Source organism: Notamacropus eugenii, chromosome 5 (genome assembly GCF_028372415.1).
Source record: "Notamacropus eugenii isolate mMacEug1 chromosome 5, mMacEug1.pri_v2, whole genome shotgun sequence".
Classification (NCBI taxonomy): domain Eukaryota; kingdom Metazoa; phylum Chordata; class Mammalia; order Diprotodontia; family Macropodidae; genus Notamacropus; species Notamacropus eugenii.
Window position 1 is genome coordinate 103,947,189 of NC_092876.1, and position 22,334 is coordinate 103,969,522.

At 41.7% G+C, this 22,334-nt stretch overlaps 1 protein-coding gene and 1 long non-coding RNA gene across 3 annotated transcripts in view; one reads left to right on the top strand and one right to left on the bottom strand.

The window, feature by feature from the left end:
* Positions 1–1,582: 1,582 nt before the first annotated feature.
* The window catches only part of CCDC70 (coiled-coil domain containing 70), a 99,057-nt gene continuing 78,305 nt past the window's right edge, over positions 1,583–22,334 (bottom strand). Inside the window, exon 2 of the mRNA XM_072610477.1 lies at positions 1,583–2,270. Within this exon, the coding sequence (XP_072466578.1) occupies positions 1,672–2,232 (561 nt within the window). The 5' untranslated portion in view covers positions 2,233–2,270 and the 3' untranslated portion in view covers positions 1,583–1,671. The remainder of the gene's footprint in view (positions 2,271–22,334) is intronic.
* On the top strand, positions 2,270–22,029 carry LOC140504978 (uncharacterized). Of its 2 annotated transcripts, XR_011967298.1 has the most exons (4): positions 2,270–2,693; positions 5,042–5,182; positions 5,516–5,601; positions 21,610–22,029. It is a non-coding gene; the product is annotated as an uncharacterized lncRNA (long non-coding RNA). The 2 variants fall into 2 exon arrangements; XR_011967299.1 differs by lacking the exon at positions 5,042–5,182.

Here is a 22,334-nt window from a genome sequence, read left to right on the forward strand (position 1 = left end):
TAACTTCAAACCCTCTCTCCCCATCTCCCTCTGGTTCAAATTTCTTATGACTCACAAGAGTAGTGACCTTAATTTCCACAAATACCAGCTGTGTGTATGCATTGGGCCCACCAAATCAACAATTTTTTCCATTGGTTTCCCCCTGGAGCTTTAACAACTTATTCTGTACAAATGATTAGATAAAAGTATTCTGAGTACGAGAAAATGACTTATGGTAGATGGAATGTCCCTTACTGATTGAGTGAAGCCCACTCTTTCTGTTATCTCCTTCCATTCTCCACGGGGGCTGCTTAAATCTTTATGAGATGGGGTAGAACAGGTTTGTGTGAAGGGTGGCTGGCAACACTGCCCCTTCCTTGGCTCAGTCTATTGCCAGAGAACAATCCAATGTCCGGGTGATTATAGGGGTGAACTGTGTTTATCAAGAGGGGTCAAGAGCAGCGGTGCCCTGGCTGACCCTTGGAAGCTTTGTGTCATGCCCCAGAAGCATAGGAATTGGCCTGGCCTATAACAGGTTTGTCTAATGGGGAAACTGCAGTCACCTGATGAAACCTGACTGGGGAAGACATTTGTGGGCAAAGGCACATTTGACACCTCTCAAACCACAGAGTATTGGTTCAGGGGGCCTGATTCTGGAGATAGTCAAAACCTTTTTGTGGGGTTACAATTTTCCCTTTTATGTAGTCAGTCTGTCAGTCAGTACAGGTGGCCTGACCTGAACCTGAACCTGCTTACTCAGCATGTACCTAAGCAGCCAGAACTTTGACATTGTCTTTCTTTCCTGACCCATCAACTTGGGTTATGTTTTCATCTCTGGCCAGTGGACAGTTTAAGAAATTCAAATCCTTCCAAAGACTTCTGGAGGTAAGCTCTAGACAGGAATTTGACTACTTTTACAATAACCGCTCTGTCTGAGAAGGGCCAGGTCTAGAGCACTTTCTGGAAAAACTACTATGCCTAGAACACCATTGAAGATCTCTGATGCTTTTAACTATGGATATAGGAAGGCTTTACTCAGCATTTCTATAATCTTACTCTGAGGGTCTTCCCCTCCAGTCTGATTTTTTTTTTTTATTAAAGGGGCCATCCCTTGAGTAACTACTTAAAGCCTATTCATTGAATGTATTTCACTCAAAGTGCAAATGTGATAAGACCTTAGCCTTAAAGGGCCAGGGTCTCTCATGACATCCTGGGTCATCTCCAGTCCTCCTGATGAATATCAGGCCACTGGCCCCAGATGGCTCAGGAGAAGAAGGTGAGGTTGGTGACCTTGCACAGCCCTCCCTCACTCAAATCAAAGTCAACTACAAATCATGTCATCATCTTGATGCCATGGTCCTCTTCCAAAGGACAAACACAACAGCAAAGGGCGGGAGCCTTGGGGAGAGTGATGGACTAGAAAGGGCAACATCTCTGTCTGTCTGTCTGTCTGTCTCCATTTCTCTGCCCCTCCCTCCCCACCTTTGCATTCTCTGTAGCTCAGTGGCTGAGGGGGTCCCGACCGCTTCCCCACTGAAGCCTGCAGGTTTGCTGGGCACCCCAAGAGACCAGGGAGAAGAATCCAGGCATGGTGGGATGCCCCTGAAGCTCACTGCCCTGTCAGGGCCTGGACTTTATTAGGCCTCTAGGATGGAACGGAGGCGCCCCGGGGCTGGCTGCGGCCCCTTCGGCTCAGGCTCGGCCCCTGGTAGGCCTCGGTGAGGCCTGGCTGCCGCCCGCGGCCCAGAAGGCCTTCTCCTCCTCCCACAGCGCATTCTCCTCTCCCCACAGGGCCTTCTTGTCCTCCCACAGCGCCTTCTCCTCCCCCAGCAGGGCTCTCTCCTCCCCCCACAGGGCCCGGTCCTCCTGGTAGAGGTTGCGGGCCTTCCGCCCCAGGGCGCTGTCCTCCCTCCAGAAGGAGCGGTATCTCTTCCAGAAGGCCTTCTCCTCTTCCCGGAAGGCTTTCTCCATTTCCCAGAAGGCTTTCTCCTCCTTCCAGAAGGTTTTCTCTTCCTCCCAGAAAGGTCTCTCCTCTCCCCAGAAGCCCATGATCCGGCCCCGGAAGCCCCGAATCTTCGCCCGGAACTCCCCCATCTGTTCCCTAAAGGCCTCGATCTTGGCGCGGAAAAGCTTCATCTCTGCCCGGAAGCTTTTCTCCTCCTGCAGCTTCTTCCGGCGGAAGGTGGGGGCGGGGCTGAGCAGGGCCCGGAAGCGGCCGAACCCCCTCCATCTGCTCACGCTGAAGGGGAACATGGTTCCGGGGGGTCCGGGCGGGCTCGGCTGGGCAAAGCCTGCAAGGAGACCGGAGAGAACGGGCGGGCTGAGTCACGGCCGGTGAGGGAGTAACGGCTTATTTCGTTTAGTTACCTCGGGCCGTCCCTGCGGGGGGAAGAGACCCAGGGGGCCCTCGAGGACGGTCCCTGCATTTGACAGATGAGGAAACTGAGGCCCAGAGAGGCCGAAGGACTTTGCCCAGGGCTTTATCTTCCCACTTCCAAGGCCAGCGCCTTCTTCCTGTTAAGCACGTGTACTAGGCCTGGGGGAACCAGGCCCTCCCTGCCTTCAAGAAGCAGCTGTATGGCCCTGCGCAAGTCACCCCACCTCCCTCTGCCTCAGTTTATTAACTAAGATGGACGTGAGAATAGCCCCATCCTCCCTGCTGCTGTGAGCCTCAAATGACATCATATTTGGAACGTGCTCGTGCCTGGTACACCGTAAGTGCTTAATAAATGCTTCCCTCCTTGCCTTCCTTTCTTCATTCCAATTGGGAGGGTCATCATGCAGGACCTGGATTCAGATCCATCTCTCTCAAACTTACTCTCTGTTTAATAGTTGGTCAAGTCCCTTAGCCTCCCTAAGTGTCCATTTCTTCATCTGTAAAGTGATCCAGCTCTGGATCTCTGAGCTTTAATTAAACAATTAAACATCGTACACAGTAATACTGTGTGTATGATGGTCAACCGTGAAGGACCTAGCTAATCTCAGCAATGCAACGATCCAAGACAATCCCAAGGGATTCATGATGAAAAGTGCTCCACAGAAAGAACCGATGGAGCCTGATTGCAGATCGAAGCATTTTTAAACTTTATTTTTCTTGGGATTTTTTTTTTGTTCTGTGTTTTCTTTCACAATATGACTAATATGGAAATGTTTTGCATGATTGCACATGTATAACCTATATCAAATTGATATAGGGGGAGGGATGAAGGGAGGGAGAGCATTAGGAACTTTAAATTTTTTATAAAATGAACGTTCATAAATTGTTTTTACATGTAATTGGAGAATAAATATATATATATTTTAAAAAACAATGTTTACAGAGAAGCAAATAAAATGCAAATTAATTTGGGGACAGTAGAGGGTAACTGAGTGGACCAGAAGAGACCTCATATGAGAGATAGCCCCCAAGCATCAGCTGGTTCTTGAAGGAAGCTAGGGTTTTTAGAAGTAGACATTAATGAAGAGAGAGCATTCCAGCAGTGGAGGACAGATTGGTGTCAAGACTCAGAGTTAGGAGAAGGAACGCTGAATTTAGGGAAAAGACCAAAGTCAGATTAGCTGGCATATATACGTATACACACACACACACACATATGTGTGTGTATATATATACACACACACGTGTATATATATACACACGTATATATATATATATGTATGTGTGTGTGTGTGTGTGTGTATGTGTATGCTCCTGGAGGCCAATGAATGACTTTGTTTTCCATTTTATTAGAGACAGCCTGGTACATGGAAGATCAGAAGCCTTGGATTTTGGTCTTGACTCTGTGACTCTGTGCCTGTTGTGTTGTATTGTGTTGGCAGTGTGACTATGACTAACTTACTTTAATAATAGCTAGCATTTGTATGGGGCAGCTAGTTGATGCAGCAGTCCTGGAGTCAGGAAGATTCTTCTTTGTGAGTTCAAATCTGGCCTCACTCATTTACTTGCTGTGTAACCCTGGGCAAGTCACTTAATCCCTACTGACCTTTGTTCCTCATCTGTAAAATGGGAACTCACTGGAGAAGGAAGCGGCAAACCACTCCAGTATTGTTGCCGAGAAGACTCCACGGAAATACAACCGAACAACAACAACAAAACATTTGTATAGCACAGGTTAAGGTTCACAAGCTGCTTCACAAATATTCTCTTATTTGATCTCCACAACAACCCTGGGGGATAGGTTATCATCCCCAGAAGAAGAAAGAGTATCTGAGGTTGGATTTGAACTCAGATCTTCCTGACTCTAGGACCAACCCTCTATCAACTCTACCACCTAGCTGTCTCTTTAGGCTTTTCACTTTCCCCATCTGTTTATTGTTAAGTCATTTCAGTTGTGTCCAACCTTTCCTGACCCATTTGAGATTTTCTTGGCAGAGATACTGGAGTGGTTTGCCATTTCCTTCTCCAGGTCTTTTTACAGATGAGGAAACTGAGGCAAACAGGGTGAAGTGACTTGTCCAGGGTCACACAGCCAGTAAGTGTCCTGAGGCCAGATTTGAACTCAGGAAGATGAGTCTTCCTGACTTCAGACCCAGCAGTCTATTCACTGTCCCACCCAGCTGCCCCTTCCCATCTATAATGGGGCTAATAAAACAGTCACTACTTACCTTATAGTAATGTTGTGAGGAAAGTTCTTGTACACTCAGGAGTTCTATGTAAAAAGTAAGTTATTATTATTTGTTACTCCTTAAGAACCAAGACTTACCTAGGACATCCATAGGAATCTAGGAATCCGTAGGACAAAATGATCAGCAGATAGTGCCAGCTGCCTGCTTACTGGATTGGTCAAGTACAACATACTCATTAAAAATCTCCACAGTGCCCTGAGAGTTGGTTGGTTGGTTGATAGTTGTTGTGCTTCATTCTCAAAGAGTGTCAAAATGACATCACCATGATAAACTCAAGTTTCAGTGTGTCTAGCTGTGGCTGATCAGACCAATACGAGCTTGGAGTGCTTTACCATAGATGGGGTACAAATAGTGAATGTGAACATTTGGAGTGGATAATCCAAATTTGTGCATCCTACGTTTCCTTTGAGCTGTCTCAATTTTGCTTTGCTCATAGAACACAGCACCCTTTCTGATGTGGGCATGCCATGCTGAGCCGTCCTGTGCCAGTGTCTCCCTTGTCACACAATCAAATCCAAAGTTCTTGAGAGTATCCTTGTATTGATTCTTCTGACCACCATGTGATCGCCTGCCCCATGTGAGTTCTCCATAAAATAGTCTTTTTGGCAAGCATATATTTTGTATTTGAACAACATGGCCAGCCCATTGGAGTTGTGCTCTCTGAAACATAGTTTGAATGCTTGGCAGTTCAGCTTGAGCAGGGACTTCAGTGTCTTGTACCTTATCCTGCCAGGTGGTCCTCAGAATCTTCCTAAGAGAGTTCAAATAGAAGTGATTCAGTCTTCTGGCATAGCACGGGTAGACTGTCCAGGTTTCATAGGCATACAACAATGAGGTCAGCACAATGGCTCTGTAGACCTTCAGTTTGTTAGTCAGTCTAATACCTCTTCTCTCCCAAATTTTTCTTCAGAGCCTTCCAAACACTGAGCTAGCTCTGGCAATGTGTGCATCAACCTCATTGTCAATGTGTACATCCCTGGAAAGTATACTACCAAGGTAAGTGAAATTATCCACAGCATTCAAAACTTCTCCATTTGTTGTAATGATGGCTCCACAAATGGATGGTGTGGTAGTGGCTGATGGAGCACCTGTGTTTTCTTAGGGTTAATTATTAGGCCAAAATTAGCACAGGCAGCAGAGAATTGATCCATATATTGTTGCAACTCAACTTCAGAGGCTGCACTGAGTGCACAATCATCTGCAAACAGAAAATCATGCACCAACACTCCCTCCATTTTGTCTTGTAGCCGTTTCAAATTGTGTTCAGGGAGAGTGTATTCAGGAAAGAATAGTACCTTTTGTGTGATGGGTGCTGAACCCTTTTCAGGGCTGCTTTCCGCTTTTGGTGTCCACCTGTTAAACCCAGCTTTCACCTGTGGCTCCAAGAAGCTGCAGGTGCAGCAGCCACCCCCTGGTAAACTGTTTCGACAGATGAGCCAAACCAAGGGTAACCAAGGGGTCTCAAACCTATGAGTGAGTTGGAGTCTACTCCAAGCATGTGAAGACTTACTCTGGTAGAATGTACAGATGAGAACAATTTGTTCCAACGGCCATGAAGGCAGCTGAAGCAGGAGATGTGTGGAGCACTTAGAGCTTGGTTAGAGACTGAAGATACCAAGGTCATCTACTGCATCCTGAGCCATTGCCAGTTGTCTTCATTCTGTCCTGCCATTGGACTATGAAGACTCTGGAGGAGAGAGTGAGGCTGACGACTTGGTGTAACGCTGCATCACTTAAATCCAATTTATGCACAAATCAAAAAACATCACCTATACAATTTAATATTATGTCTCAGAGTCACTTGTGACAGACAGGTGATGAAGCAGCAGGTGCAGATACACTGGGAGCTGAAGTCACAACCCTGCACACAGGCAGTCCAGGCCATAGGGTTGTTTTTCACTGGAAGCAGCAGGGGGACTCGGCAGCCTCCTTGGTGTCTGAGCGGCCTTTTAAGAATCACACTGCTCACCTCCTAGTGTGAGGAAGGGGACTGGAAAAGCTGCCCTAAAAATTGTCTGCTTAGCCAACCCCGGCCTGATTACTGCAACAGGCAAGGTATCCTGCTCTGTGGTCGAAACACACAAAAATGTACAAAATGTACAAAAACATCTACAAAGATGATTTCACTCACCATTGGCACGTGCAAGGTATGCACACTTATAGACAAAATCCAGTAGACCTGAAAGACAAACTGCTCTTGTTGCAAGAGAACTCAACAGGTATTGCATCCAAATAGCAGCCCTGAGTGAAATAAGGCTGGCAAATGAAGGCCAGCTTACTGAAGTTAGAGCTGGATACACATTTTTCTGAAGCGGCCACAGTGAAGGAGAGCACCATGAAGCTGGCATAGGTTTTGCAATCAAAATTAATCTAGTCAGCAAGCTGGCATGCCTGCCAAAAAGGAATGAATGACAGGCTCATGACAATGTGATTGCCACTCACAGGAAAATTTCATGCCATCATCATCAGTGCCTATGCTTCCACCATGACAAACACTGATGAGGTCAAAGAAAAATTTTATGAAGACCTACAGACCTTTATCATCAATGTGTCAAAAGAGTTCAAGCTTATAATTCTGGGTGAGTTTCATGCTAGAGTAGTCTCAGACTACCAAACTTGGCAGGGAGTCCTAGGGAGGAATGGAGTTGGAAACAGCAACAGCAATGGTCGTTTACTGCTGAAAACTTGTGCATCACATGACCTTCTCATCATCAACACTGTTTTCCGTTTACCTAAAGCAATAAAACTTCATGGATGCACCCTTGCAGCAAACATTGGCATCTAATAGGCTATGTGATTTTAAGGAGAAGAGACAGACAAGATGTGAGAGTGACAAAGGCAATGTGTGGTGCTGAGTCCTGGACTGATCATAGACTTATCCTTTACAAGCTAAATATTCCCATTCATCAAAAGTGCTGTCCCCAAGGCCAAATGACTATCAGAATTTATGTCAACAAATTAGAGCTCTTCTCTGAATGTAAACACTTTGTTGCTAACTTGGAGGGAAAGTTGAACGAACATACAGGTGGCAACAGTGGAACAGAAAAGGAGTGGGCAGCTTTTAGGGATTTGGTGTAACAGCACTGCATTTGCTCATCTGGGTCAGAACACCCACAAACACCAAGGCTGATTTGATGAAAATAATGGGGAAATTCAGAAGCTGCTAAATGAAAAATGAGAACTCCACAGGATACACCAGCAGGAGAGTTCATCCATCTCTAAGAAGGCAGCATTTAATTCCATTAAAAGTAAAGTACAAGCAAAGCTTAGAGAGATGTAGGATTCCTGACTCAGTAAGAAAGCAGATGAAATTCGGTTTTATGCTGGTAAGTAACAATCCAAAACACTTTTATGATTCCCTGAAAGCTGTTTATGGACCAAAACCCTCCATCAGTGCTGATGGAGCCACATTGATTAGTGACAAGCTCATGATCCTAGAGAGATGGGCTGAACACTTCCACAGTGTTCTCAACAGACCATCATCAGTCAATGCTGAGGTCATTGACCATTTACCTCAGATTGAAGTCAATCCCTCCTTAGCTGAACTTCTAACTGAAGAAAAGGTTTTGAGGGCTATTAGGCTCTTTTCATGTGGCAAAGCATCTAGTACTGATTCTATTCCAGCTGAGATTTACAAGGTAGGGGGACCATTGTTCATACAAAAGCTGACTGAAATTTTCCAGGTTATATGGCAAGAGGAGGTTATTCCCAGGAGTTCAGGATGCCTCCATTGTCCATCTCTATAAAGCAAAGGAAATAGATTGTCCTGCAACAATCACAGGGGGAGGGGGAGTATCTCTCTCTTAGTCATTGCTGTCAAAATTCTTGCTAGAGTCCTCCTAAATAGGCTGATCCTTCACCTGGAAGATGGGCATATACATGAGAGCCAGAGTGGCTTCAAAAAGGGCCGAGGAGCAGTTGATATGATGTTTACTCCAGGAGAAATGCCAGGAACAGAACAGAGGTCTGTACACAACGTTTGTAGATCTGACCAAGGCTTTTGACACTGTTAGTCATGAGGGCTTATGGAAAATTATGTCAAAATTTGGTTGCCTGGAGAAGTTCATCAGTATTGTACGTCAATTTCATGATGGCATGTTTGCCTGGGTTCTAGATAATGGACAATGCTCTCGTGCCTTCCCAGTCACCAATGGAGTGAAACGGGGCTGTGCGCTTGCTCCCGTTCTTTTTAGCATGAAGTTTTCAGTCATGTCATGTTTTCAATGAGGATGAACAAGGCATCAAGGTCAGTTCCTGTACTGATGGTAAATTCTTCAATTTGTCCTTCAAGTACTTATGCTATCACTGAAGAAGAGATCAATTGAAACCTTTGACAAGTACAAACTTGGGAGAGAGCACAAAATATGGACTAATTCTTGGCTTCACCCCCTCAATCTGATCCTAATTGAATTGCCAGTCAGTCAAAAGCATTCATTGGGCACCACAGTATACAGAATACTCTGCTGGATATTCATAATAGTTATAAAAGAAGAAAACATATGTTCCTCTCTTCAAGGAATTCATCATATTAACCAATAGCTTATAATACAACTACCATTATTACTCCCATTCTCTCACACCCCCAAGTATTTCTTCCTCCTTCATTTTGAGGAATAAGGGAGATTTTCTTTCTGTTTTATCTCTCAGTGGGTTAGCACCAGCAAATAGTTCTAAACTTTTGTTAGCTTGGTAGGAAAACTTGAAGAATTCGTATTTAATTAAGAACTCATAGTGGAAAGCAAACAGTTTTTAACTACTGTTCACACCTCTTCCACTGCTCTTAGCTAAGTTTCAGAGTCTCTGCTGTGTAGTGAACAGCTGCTACTATAGCCTCAGGAGAAAAATTAAGGGCCCTTGAATCACCTTCCAGAATTCCCACCACTGCTGGAGTATCATCTCATGTCACTCCCATTTTAGTAGTAAAATATCTTTAAAAAGGGGGAAATTATGTGAGTAAATATAGTGTGGACATGAATATGAGTGAAACATGCCAAGATCAAATTCCTCTTCCTTGGTTTGGTTCATGGCTGGGGCATGTAGAAAGGCAGAACCTAAGTTTCACACAAGATACTTTCACCCTAAGCTTAGAATCCTTTATCACCAAATCTGAAACAAAGAAATACTTACTGCTTAGCTGTTCCCCAAATCAACTGGACAGCTCTTGTTGCATCCAAGAGACAGGTACTCATTGTCTGGCCTATCAGGTCATCTATAGTGATGTCATTTTAAAGGATGCAAACCCAATTGTGTTTGTAATGCTCCCTCCCTCTTTCCCTGCCCATCCCTTTCCTCCTTTCTTGAGGTTAGCCCATAAAATCAGGAGGATAGTGAGGGAGGTGGAGACTGAAGAAACTGAACAAGGCAAAAAGGCTCTAGAGAGACTCAAATAACTTACTCCACCTTCCTTTTTGAACCTGATTAGAAAGGATAACAGCACCATGGATGACTCTGATATTATAATAAAGAAGATTATGACCTCACTTCCTGTCTTAACTACTTCCCTTTGGGGTAGACCTTATGCAAATAACCTTTATTTAGGGGTGTTTAATAGGAGAAGTTGTCCTTCTTACATATCACTACATTTCTCTAAACTACCTTGTGATATGGGTACTCTTAGTGTTATTATCCCCATTTTATAGTTAAGGAAACTGAGGCTCAGAAAGGTTAAATGATTTGCTCAGTCACACAGCTAATAAGTGAGTAATGGGATCAGTCCTAGAATCCAGATCTTGTGATTCCAAGTCTCATTTTCATTCTACTAGATGATTTGAGGATGGGCAAACCAAAGTGAATTGGAGTAATTGATTGGCAAGGGCTTCATGGAGAAGCTGGCACTTGAGAAAGATCTTTTGAAGGACCAGTAGAACTTATCTAGGTGGCAAGGTAGGTTAAGGACATTCCAGGATGGCAGAATCATATAAATTTGGAGATGGGAGCAAACAGCATTTGCTTGGGATGATGAACACTAATATTGCATCCACTATTTTCTCTAGTTAGTGACTGTGATTGTTACTAGATCGTCAATCATCACATCCAGCTTGGCTGAATTTAAAAAGTTTTACTGAGGAAGAATGCTAGATGATTGGTTGTATAAACTCAAGCTATGGACAACCTGGCATAGCTGACTAAGAAGTTTGTACTTTTTTATGCAATGGGTAGCCACTGAAGATTATTGACAAGAGGAACAACATAATGGAGATGGAAAACCTCAAGAGATGAAAGGGACTGGAGGAGTTATCTGATCTAACCTTATCCTGGAAGCATAAAGTCTTTTTTTCACTTTAGACAAATCATTAATCCAGTCCTTGTTTAAATGCCTCCACAGATTGGGATTTAGTATCCTGGACAACTCAAATTGTTAGGATATATTTCTTAAATACATATAAATATATATAAAATATATAAATTATATATATATAAATCATATATATATATATGTAAATTTCTTAAATGTTACTGAGTACACCTGCCTTCCCATAACTTCTACTTGCCCTCTGGAACTCTGCAGAAACATTTAATCCCTCTTCCACATGTTGACCATTCATATTTCAAGGTAACTCTCATGTCTGTAAGCTTTATCCAGGCTAAACAGCCCATGTTCTTTCAGCCAAAACTCACATGACATAATTTTGTGTCCCCTCAATCATTCAAGTATTCTCCTGTAGGGTTAAGTACCCCATGATGAATAAAAGGCTTGATATCCCAATAAATGTCATAGATAGTAGAAAAAAGAACATACATCCCAGTTATGTTTTTATAAGACAGTGGGAGATTGGTGGGTCCTTATCCTGGTGGAGCTCAGTGTTGAATGAAAACATGTCCTTTTCCCTTTCATCTCTACCAAATCATGAAAAAATCCTTGCCAATGACATCACTCCAAAATGGAAATTGTATTAGGATTACTGTCTACTCTACTAATTTATGATCACAATAAAATTTAGTCTTTTTTTAAAAATAGATTTATTTTGCTTTTACATTACATGATGTGAGACTACCTGTCACATATATCTCTCCACTCCAGTCCCACCTTCCATGCAGCCAATAAAATGATTGTCCCAAAATGCCAGTCCAATCATGTTGCCCCCATACTCACTTGACTCCAAAAACTCCTTATCACCTCCGGGATCAAGGACAAAATTTTGTGTTTGGCTTTTAGAACTCTTCATAACTCCCCCCTCCCCTGCTTTTCTACTCATTTTATAACTTATTGACCTCCTTCCACGTATTGTATGATCCGCTGACATTGGCTTCCTTGCTATTCCTGAAACAAAATGCTCCATCTCTCACTTCTGAGCTGTCTACCATACTTAGAATGCTTTCCCTCCTCATTTCTGGCTGCTGAATTCCTTGGCATCCTTCAAGTCTCAACTAAAATAGCATCTTCTCTGTGGGAAAGTTGGAACATTAATTCCTTGTTGGTGGAGCTGTGAGCTGATTCAACCATTCTGGAGAGCAATTTGGAACTATGCACAAAGGGCTATGAAAAAGTGCATATTCTTTGACCCAGCAATACCACTTCTAGAGCTGTATCACAAAGAAATCATAAAAATGGGAAAAGGACCCACATGTACAACAGTATTTATAGCAGCTCTTTTTGTGGAGGTCAAGACCTGGAAATTGAGGGGATGCCCATCATTTGGGGAATGGCTAAACAAGTTATGGTGCCAGGCCTAGAGGCCTGTGGGCTACCCGAGTCTTCTTACCTTACTTCTCGCAGGTCTTCGGCTGGCCAAACCGGATAGTCTTATGAGAGAAGAGACTCTCAGAGTCGAACAAGGGTTGAGCTTTATTCAGGGTTCTGGTTACAAGTGCAGGGGAATTCTTCCTTAGGAGGGAGCGAAGAATCTCCCAAGGAGGCAAAGATCTTACAATAAGAGATTGGAAGCAGAAGTGTAAGTGGAGAGAGAGGGGGAGGGGAGAAACGGAGCCTTCTGTCCTGTCCGCTCCGCGCCCCTCCCGCCTAAGAGCGCTTTCAGGCTTTCCTGATCCTAATTAAGCTCTCCAGCTGCATAGTTTGCACCTGAATACTGTGCCTGTTAGATAACAATAGGTGTGCCCAGATCCGGGACAGCCTCGAGAGCGGGGATGCTCCTCCCATCACGTATCTCACGGGAAGAGGCGGAAATACATGAGATAGCTCGGTCTCCTCCTAGATTCCCTGTTGTTATTATGGGGGGCCTCGTGAGAACTCTAAGATTTAGAAGTTCCCACCTTTACCCGCCCGAGACTGTCCACATGGAATTGAGCTTCCAATCCCAGCGTTATGGTATATGAATGTAATGGAATACTATTGTGCTGTAAGAAATGATGAACAGGAGGACTTCAGAAAGACCTGGAAAGACTGATATGGACTGATGAGGAGTGAAGTGAACAGAACCAGGAGAACATTATACACAGTAACAGCCATTGTGTGTGATGACTGATTTTGATAGACATAGCCCTTCTCAGAAATTCAAGAACCTAGAAAAATTCCAAAGGACTCATGATGGAAAATGCCATCCACATCCAGAGAAAGAACTATGGAGTAGGAATGCAGAGTGAAGCATACTATTTTTTGTTTTGTTTTCTTTTTCATGGTTTCTCCCATTTGTTATAATTCTTCTATGCAGTATGACTAATATGAAAAGGAGTTTAATAGGAATGTTTGTGTAGAACCCATATCAGACTGCATGCCATCTTGGGGAGGGAGAGGGAAGGAGGGGGAGAAAATTTGAAACTTATGGAAGTGAATGTTGAAAACTAAAAATAAATTAATTAATAAATTGGAAAATAATTAAATACCATCTTCTACAGGAGGCCTTTTCCAATCCCTCTTAATATACAGGATATATATTCCCTCTATTATTTCCTGTTTATCCTGCATATTGCTTGTTTATACATATTTGCTTGTTTTCTCCCCCAGGAGATTGGGAGTTCCTCATGGAAAAGTGTACCTGTCAGATCTATGGATTAGGGAAGAGTTTATGACCAAAGAAGAGATAGAGAGGATTACAGGAAGTAAAACAGAATTTTGATTACATGAAAATTAAAAGGCTTTTGCACAAACAAAATGAATGCAGCCAAAATTAGAAAGAAAACAGGAAATGGGAGTTTTGCAGAGAAACTTTTTCTGATAAAGGCTTCATTTCTCAAATATATAGGGAACTGAGCCAAATTCATAAAAATAAGAGCCATTCCTCAGTTGATAAATGGTTTTTTAATATGAACAGGCAGTTTTCAGATGAAAAAAATCAAAGCTATCAATAGTTACATTAAAAAAATGCTCTAAACCACTACTGATTAGAGAAATGCAAACTGGACAATTGTGAGATACCACCCCACACCTATCAGATTGGCTAACATGACAGAAAAGGAAAATGACAAATGCTGGAGGGGATGTGGAAAAATTGGGACCCTTACATACTATTGGTGAAGTTGTGAACTAGTCCAGACATTCTGGAAAACAATTTACACCCAAAAGCCTACAAAACTGTGCATACCCTTTGATTGAGCAATACCACTCCTAGGTCTGTATCCCAACAAGATCAAAGAAAATGGAAAAAGATCTATATGTACAAAAATATATATAGCAGCTCTTTTTGTGGTGGCAAAAAATTGAAGATTAAGGGGATACCCATCAACTGGGGAATATCTGAACAAGTTGTGATATATGATTGTGGTGGAATACTACTGTGCTATAAGAAATGATTAGTAGGATGAAATAAATAAAAAATAATTTTTAAAAGCTTGTAAACTTCCTGAGAATTAGCTGTGTTTTTGCATTTCTTTTTGGTATCCCTAGCACTTAGCATAGTGCCTGACACATAGTAGTTGTTTAATAAATGCTTATTGACTGCCTGATTGATTTCTTAATATACCCCTCCTCCTTCCTCTCATCTAGAAAGTCATGTCTACATGGGGAATGACTTCTTAGAACATTGTGTCTCTATCCGACCCCACTATTTCCCAATACAGTGAAGGACCAAGAAGAGGCACTTGACATAAATTTGTTGAACTTAACTCAATTGAAGGGAGTGCCAGTGGTGGCTACCCTTGGCCTTTTTATCTTAGCAGGGGAAAAAGAAAGGTTAACAGTGGAAGCAACTACAAAAGGGATACAGTTACACTGGACTCTTGTGAATGCTCAAAAGTCTATTGATTCTCAATAGTGAAAAATTCTTGGTGTCAAGTATGAAATCTCTCAGGAGCCACCAGACTGGATCCTTAAAGCCTGGAGGAAGCTGAAAATAGTAGGGTCTGGAATTCCATCCTCAGCTCCTTCCATCTAGAATCTAGTAAATACTTCCTACATATCAAGCTCTGCACAAAGGCAAAAACAATTTCTGCCTCCAAGGAATGCACATTTTAGTGGGGGAGACAATATGAAAATAATTAAGTCCATACAATATATATTGAGAATAGAGGGGAACCTCCAGTGCCACCACCACATCTGGAAGAGGGAATAGGGCTGTGTCCACCCTCCCTTCAGATATAGAGTTGCCAGCACTTCAGAGCTTGGGGGAAAAGGCTTAACCTCCTCAGGGCTATCAAATCTTTTGTTACCATTTAAGGGATGTGTTCTAATTTTCTCTTTTCCAAAGGAGAGAGCCAGTTTTAGAGGCCAGAACTTCTCTTGTCCAACCTGTTTCCCCTTTCCTTAAATCCCCTTGTAGGATACTGTGATGTTAAGAGCAGTCGCATGTAAAATGGAAGTTTTCATTTTGATTTGTTTTTTGATTCATTTGGAAGTTGCCGTGACTGACCCTGTGTACACTTTCTTCTAAATTAGGAAGAAATCATTTGGAGGAGGTGATGATTATAGGGGAGTGACTCAAATAGAAGAGTGACTTCAGTAAGAAAGACTTTTGTGCTATAGAAAGCATGAAAAAAAGGGGGAGAACATTTATGCAGAAGCAGTTTGTTTTGACAGTGACTTTCCAAACACTCCCTGCCTTGTAAAAATTTAAAAAAAAAACTTATTTGTGTTTGAATAAGAATATTATTCATCCACACATGCACACAAGGAAGTGTCTAGTTTGGTAGATGACACTGGTAGAACACATTATTATATGTGCAGGTACAGATGCCAAGGCCCATGGCCAGATTTTTCTGTGTGTTCACTCAGCTCATGACTAGGAGACTCTAATTCTGTTGGAAGCAAAATTGGTTTTCCTGATGGAGTTTCCCTTTCATGGATCAAGTGTCCCTAGAGGGGAGAGTGGGAACTTTTATCAGCCCCTGTCCTACAGCCCATACTGAGAAAGTGGCAGAGGAATGATGAGAAAATTGACCACTAAGAGCTCATGGAACAGAATTGGGGGGTCAGGTGGGTCACAGATCTTCTATAGTCCTCTGGAGAGACAGCTTTTGGAAGAAAATGTCAGAGATGTGCAAACAGGAATGTCCCATTTCTTTGTTCTCCCTGACATATTGCTGATAACTCTCCAAATCAGGAAAACTATTCATATTGTTTGTCCTGCAGGCTCATACAATCTAAGTGAGGCATATGAATAGCACTAATTAAGGACTAGCAGGAGGGGGCTGTATCGATTCAACACTAGAAAGACCAATGGTCTCTTTCACCGTTTGGACCTTTGAAGACATCTCTCTTTCAATGAGTGACTATAGTCAAAGTACTTGAGATTTTACCTCTGCCACCTTCTGGAATCTAAGAAAGCTTGAATCATTCTCAGAATGAGAATGAGCAGTGTACGAGGATGGAATGGCAGGAGAAGACTCAAGTGATTGTTGTACATAACAGGTGAGGTGGGGTTAGTGCAACAGTCACTTGAGTGTCTGACCCAGATGCTAGAAAAATCTACCAACACTTATTGCCTTCAGTTCCTCATCCACAACTCACTTTTCAGTCCCCTGAAATCTGGCTTCCAACATGACCACTTGTCTAAAACAACTCTCTTCCAAGTTACCAAAAATCAATTGTTTGATTTCAGAATTTTTTATCATTCATATTTCTAGATTTCTCCCAGCTTTTGGCACAGTTGCTTATCTGGTAACCTCCTGGCTACTCTTTCTCTTTCTTTAGCTTTTGGAGGTACTTCTTTTTTTCCCTGGCTAGCCTACTTTTCTTAATCTCTCAGTCTCTTTTGCTATATCATCATCTATGTCCCATCCCTATGTGCCCCAGGACTCTGTCTTCTTTCATCTCTATGTTCTCTCTTCCATCAATTTCATCGGCTCCTATGGATTCTTTGAATATCTCTATGCAGATAACTCTAAAATCTACAAATCTGGTTCTTATCCCTCTCCTGAGTTTCAGTTCCCCACCATCAACTGCCTGTTGAATATCTCAAGCTCAATATTTCCAAAACTGAACCAAACCAATTCCACTCCCAACTTTTCTATTTCTGTCAAGGGTACCACCATCCTTTTCATCCTTTCAGTTTCAAACAACCAATTACTAAGCATTTATGGCTGGGGATAGAAATATAATGAATGTAGTAATCTCTACCAAACAGTGTTACTTCCAATTGAAAGGGGAAGACAATGAACATATATAATAAGTAAGTTTATATAGAATAAATATAAGGAGAATAAGGATGAACTGCTATATGAGTCTCAGGTACTATTTACAAAGTTAGTTCCTTAGGAAGATAGATATACAACTGTGGATCATCTCCATTTGTATTGATCTATACCGGCTCTGGAGGAGAAAGTGAGGCTGGTGATTTTGCATAACCCTCCCTCCCTGAAATCCAATTCGCTTGCAAGTCAAGGCAGCATTTTTCTGATGTCACGAATAAAGGACAAACCATAACCATACAACATGACCAAATTTTTCAGCTAATACGCACAAAACTTCTTGAATTGTTACATTCTCTTCTGTGTCAGTAAATTTCGCTCTGTAGTCTTCCAAATTTTTCATATTGCTATGCAAAAGTCTTTAAATGTCTTTATCCTCATAATCTAGATCTACAAATGATGGCAAAAGACCTCTAAGGTTTTCAAGACCTAAGAGTACAATTCTTTACAATGCTTTAGCAGTCAACTTTTGAACAGACTGCTATCTGTGCTACAATATCACCAATACTCAAATATTAAGTCTAGTCATCAAGTTGTACACTAGCAGAAAGCAAAGCTTTATGTGATTAATAAATGGCCTATAAACATGAAGTAATTAAGCAAGCAATATCAATGCACTTGGGACCAATTCAAAATCTTGAAAACCATATTAATAATTTTTTCATATACTAATATATAGCAAATAATTACACAAACAGTAAGTATTCAAAATTTGTTTATAACATTGATATAGCATATCAATAAAAATTGACCACAAACATATTTTCACAGTATTATTTTCATATTAATAGCAAATAGACTATGGAAGATTAAGTTTGTCTGAAGAAGTATCTGTTAAATTTTTTAAAATGGGAAATAAATATAGTCTTCCTGGAATAATCATTGGATAAACAATTCCATCTTATAACTAGAAAATGGAACAAAATTATCTGTGCCTACAAAAAAAAATCTGCGTACTATGGAAAAAGAAAAGTGAAATAAAATGTGACCTTCAGAGTGCAGGTTTTAAAAAATCCCCTTTGTGAAGCAAAATAAAAGCAAAAATAAAATTTTAAAAAAAGTTTTTAGAAATTCCAACAGAATTTACAAACCCCTGTTGAATTAAAAAAGAAATAAAAAAATCATTGTCATTATACCATTATATAATCATCAAAACAAACCAGATTCCAGAAAAGCAACAAAATAAATTCCAAAATTCCAAATTTCATAAAAATAAAATCTGAGGAATAAGTCAGCTCAAATTCAAAATCACCAAAATTTCAAGGCAGAGAAACTTAAAAAACCCAAATTTCTAGGACCAGTCCCATCATGTAGCATATTTTAAAACACCTCCAAGGAGGTGGGTAAAGTTTCCACATGTATCTCAGCTACTAGTGGTGGAAGTAAATAAAGAAATCCACAAAAGGCTTCGAAAGCATAAAATCTCTCTTATCTTGTGGGAAAGGAAGATATTGCAGGAAGCATATTCTAACTTTGTTAACCTGCCCCAAATCTGGGGTAAGAATGTTCTTTTACAACTTTACTTACTATGTTATTTCATTCAATGACTTTATTTTTAACTAATTGTGTCCTCTGACTAACTAGGAAAACTAAATAAATTAATGGGGGCTCATGAGCCATGGTTTAAGACCAACAGAATAACTTGAACTTGAGGATTTTTTCAGGTTTTTGTTGCAGGGAGCAGGCATGTGTAAGAGATGGAAATTTAAGATGCAATACCCATGAAAAGGTAGGTGGTTCAGTGGATAGAGTGCCAGGCTAGGAGTCAGGAAGACCTGAGTTCAGATCTGGTCTCAGACACTTGACACTTTCTAGCTGTCTGACCCTACTGGGTAAGTCACTTAACCCAAGCTGACTGGCCAAAAAAGAGAGATGCAATGCCCTCCAATGCTTGTGGATGGCTAAAGCAACTCCATTTTGTCTACCATTCCTCAATCTCTTGCTCCTGACCCTGTTTGCATTGCAGCACACTTCCCCCACTTCTCACTCCCTTCTATGACATTCCTTACAGGTAAAACAGCAAGGACAGTCCTGTCTATTAGGATGGGGTTGCAAGAGACAACAAACTTGAAAAAGATCTTGTCCTCTTACTAACTCCCAGCAATAGACCTGTCCAATCCTGAGGTACCCCATGCCCAAAGTCTCCTGCCCAAATTAAAACCCATATAGACTTTATCCTTTTATTCCTTGGAGAAGTATCTGCCCGTGTGGGTAAGACTCCCTTGCTGGCAAATTCAATAATTCCTGGTTGGTTCCTAAATTTATGGTTGTCAGTTTGGGTTATGGCTGTGGTTCTGGTTCTGGTTTGTTGTGAGACGAACAATTTTACTCACATGTTTCTAGGTCACTGGTCTCCTTATTGCCTTTCACTGACGTGTTTCAGTGCATATTTATTTGCTGCAAATTTTTTTTTTAATGTAATATTTTCCAAAGTCAAAGGAAATTGATTTTTTTATTCATTGCCAGCCTGGATTACTAGGCAACCGTAGTATTATCATATGTCTTTTCTCAGAATCACGGAATTCAACAGCTGGAAAGGACTTCAGAGACCAGCTAGTCCAAACTTAACTTGAAAAAAAAAAAAGATGATTTCTCCTTCCATTCCCTTTCATGTTCAGAAGAATAGATGGGACAGTGAGTTCAGGGACAATATCCTTCCAAGTGCTATTCTGGCTTATGTAGGGCTTACTATCAATGGGAGTGTTTGTATAGAAAGAAGGCCTTTAAAAAGGACAATGAGGAAGGCCTTTGTGATTTCGCAGAGTCCAAATGCCTTCTGGAAAAATTGAGGTTTGATGGCATGGCTGAAAGCTGTGAAAGACAGGATAAGTTCTTCCAAATTGTCTCCTGGAGAAGAAAGCTGTGTTTAGAGAAAATGACAAAAAAGGGACACTTAAAACTCTACCTGATTTTTTTCTTCCAACACATCTAATTCGTCAGCCTTGAGATGCTCAATATCATCAGCTATTATTTGGTAGAAGTGTGGACTGACATGCCAATAACTAAAATATTTTGATCACTGTAGCTAAAAATCTTCCCATGCCCTCTTTCCCATTTATTCTTGTTATTTTAGGAGGAAATCTGCATGGCACAATATTGAGATCTGGTCAGATTCACAGCCTGCCCTTGATGATCTCCATATCTGCCAGGCCTAGAGGCCTGTGGGCTACCCGAGTCTTCCCTTACCTCTATTGGAGGTCTTCGGTTGGCCAAACCGGATGCTCATATGAGAGAAAGGACGTTCCAGAGTCGAACAAGGGTTGAGCTTTATTTCAGGGTCTAGTTACAAGTGCAGGGGAATTCTTCCTTAGGAGGGAGCGAAGACTCTCCCAAGGAGGCAAAGATCTTACAATAAGAGATTGGAAGTAGAAGTATAAGTGGGGAGATAGGGGGAGGGGAGAGAAGAAAGAGGGAAAGCGGAGCCTTGTGTCCTGTCCGCTCCGCGCCCCTCCGCCCAAGAGAGCTTTCAGGCCTTCCTGATCCTACTTAAGCTCTCCAGTCGCATAGTTTGCATCTGAATACCGTGCCTGTTAGGTGTGCCCAGATCCGGGACAATCTCGAGGGTGGGGAGAGCTCTCTCCCATCACGTTTCTCACGGGAAGAGGTGGAAATACACGAGATAGCTTGGTTCACCTCGATTCCCAGTCGTTTCCTGGGGGGTCTCGTGAGAACTCTAAGATTTAGAAGTTCCCACCTTTACCCGCCCGAGACTGTCCACATGGAATTGAGCTTCCAACCCCAGCACATATCCAAGAGTTAAGTGCGGAAACTTATAGCTGCCCATCACCCAGTGGAAAGAAAGATGTTTATAATCTGAGTGATACCCATATAAAAAAATGATCTTTGAGGAAAGTCAGGCCAATTCTGAGATGTGTTGGGAGAAGTTTATCATATTAAGATACTCTAGGAGGGTCAGTAAGGATAAAGGATAAGAGATGGACCTTCTGATTTACAGATTGGATCCTCTGGAACTGTGAATGAGCAGGAAACTAAAATTCAGAAATGAGCATAGGATCATCAGTTCTGGTATTTGGAAGAGCTGTGCTTTCATCATGTGCTTTTTAGGTCAAGACATTTGATTAAGAGATATATCTACTTGAATATATAGAACAACCTTGGAAATTTTCTATTTCAGAGACCCAGAGAAATTAAATGACTTCAAGGCTTCTGGGTCACATGAGTGGTAAAATGGAAGACTAGACATTTTCTCTGATTCCCATGACCTCTGAAACCTCTTCAAAACAGAAATTATACACTAAAGATAAAGTAAATTCGGTTATCTCCATGGTCTGGGACACTAAGAGCCCCCCCCTCAAAAGATTAAAAACCCCAAGCCCCTGAACTGATGTTTAACAACTTTGAGCTCACTCAGAAGCCCTACCCTAGTTCTATGAGCAGTAGATCTGCATTAGCAGACCTAAGGACACAACATAGTCTTACATGAAAACCTACCCCTAAATTCTGGTCCTCTTTCCTTCTTTTCAGTGCCATAAAGACCCAGTTTGATCAAATCTCAACAGCCAGCATGGTCAGAGAAATTCAGGATCAAAAACCTGGTAGGGGGTGCTACCCCATAGCACCAGTGGTGGAAAGCTCTGATCTGCTGGTTCTAAACTGCCAGTGCCAGGACAGAGAGCTTGGGAACAGAGGGATTGAGACAAGTCACCATTAAATAACACTGTTTATGTGAGGAGCTATACAGCAATCCATCAAGCCTCAAGGAAACAGCACAGAATTCAACTGGAGCCAATTCTGACCACCTAAACATTAGTTGGGACAAAGACTTGTACAGTGAACCATGCGAACCATGTCGAATATGAGAAGATGCTAAGACACTTTGAGATCCAGCTCCCAAAGAAACCACAATCAGAGGGGAGGAAGTCAGGAAGTGAGTGATAGGAAAAATAAGAGGGGGAGATAAAAGACTGAAATTCTCAAAGATTTCAAGAAGAAGAAAATTCAGAGACCTTGAACTTAAACAGACAAGACAAAAGGAAAAAAATACTACTACAGAAGGACATATGGCCTCCATATATGGCCTCCAGATCTAGAAATGAGTTCAAGAATCTATAAATAAATACCTCAAACCAAAGGAAAGTGATCTAACCTTTGATGAGACAGAAGACTCTATGGAATTTTAGAAGAAGATGGAACCATAACACTATTCTTAAATGTAAATTATGACAGCAGAAATTATTTCTTATAAAAAA